Source organism: Seriola lalandi, unplaced genomic scaffold (assembly GCF_002814215.2).
Source record: "Seriola lalandi dorsalis isolate HSWRI2012SDOR001 ecotype SW California unplaced genomic scaffold, Sedor1 jcf7180002054207, whole genome shotgun sequence".
Taxonomy (NCBI): domain Eukaryota; kingdom Metazoa; phylum Chordata; class Actinopteri; order Carangiformes; family Carangidae; genus Seriola; species Seriola lalandi.
Genome location: NW_019524760.1, coordinates 1 through 1,107, shown reverse-complemented (window position 1 = coordinate 1,107; position 1,107 = coordinate 1). Strand labels below are relative to the sequence as shown.

Below are 1,107 nucleotides of genomic sequence, written 5' to 3'. Positions count from 1 at the left end.
CTAGACTGAAACCAGCTGAATAAAGTCAGCTTGTGGTCGAGTTAATAAAGAAAAGACGGACTCTTCATGAATCAAACACAGATTTTGTTCATCCAGAGACTCCATCATATTCACTGCCAACAGAGCCACCACTGTCCACAAGGGGGCACTGTTTTTGTACAGCATTAGAGCCTCATAGGAATCAATGGAGTCCCAGTTTACCCACATGTAATAGAGGACAGAGACACCCACCCACTCTGAGTGGAGTCCCTCTGAGGATCCTCCACAGCTCCGTCCTGCCCCCCCTCACTGTGGCCCCCTGTGGTCCAACAGCTGAACTGCAGCCGACTCTCTCCTCACTCACAAACTGATCCTGAGTCAGATCTGAGCAGAGACACTTCAACACGTCCAGGAAGAGCGAGATCTGAGGAACGACAGCAACAACAATCTTCAAAACAAGAGCCATTTCATATTTTAATAAAATCCTCTGGTTCTATAAAAAACATGTTTTATGTCACTAAAAGTTTTTATTCTTAAACTGCAATGAAAATAAAGGACACCAATGTCTGCCTGGACATCAGGATAACACACAAACTCTGTGTACCTACACACAGGGATTTTCAGGAAATGACGATAGGAACATAATTAAAATGTGTTTGTTGCTCCTGTCCCTGAATATAATATCATTCATGATACAGACTCAAAGTTGAAATAATAACAATCGACCTTGAAGAGAAAATGAAGAAAGTTGTTTTTGGTTCAGACCTACAGACTCGATACTTTTAACTGATGCTGAATCTGAAAACAGCTAAAATTAACTGGGATGAACATGTGATCAGAGAGAAAGAGGGCAGACTGATGGAGACAGGTACCTGCAGGGGCGGAGCTCCAGAGTCCAGGCCCAGGTAGGTGCAGCCGTCCAGAGGAGGAGAGACGTGAGTCTGCAACAACTTCTCTGATACGGACCTGCTGAAGAAGACCGGACCTGACACCTGCAGAGACACAGATCACATCTGGATTGAGTCAGTTCATTTTAACACACATAACTCACATTCAAATGTCAACACAGCTGAAAGATCAGATTTCAATTAAGATTTCAACATTTTCAAAATAAGACAAACATATCAA

At 43.1% G+C, this 1,107-nt stretch overlaps 1 protein-coding gene across 1 annotated transcript in view; it reads right to left on the bottom strand.

Annotated features, from left to right (window-relative positions):
* Nucleotides 1-971, bottom strand: part of LOC111653431 (L-fucose kinase-like) — a gene marked incomplete at its 5' end in the record, with an annotated part of 7,422 nt that extends 6,451 nt beyond the window's left edge. The window contains 2 exon segments of the mRNA XM_087173416.1: nucleotides 236-403; nucleotides 852-971. Of these exon segments, the coding sequence (XP_087029542.1) occupies nucleotides 236-403; nucleotides 852-971 (288 nt within the window).
* Nucleotides 972-1,107: the final 136 nt, after the last annotated feature.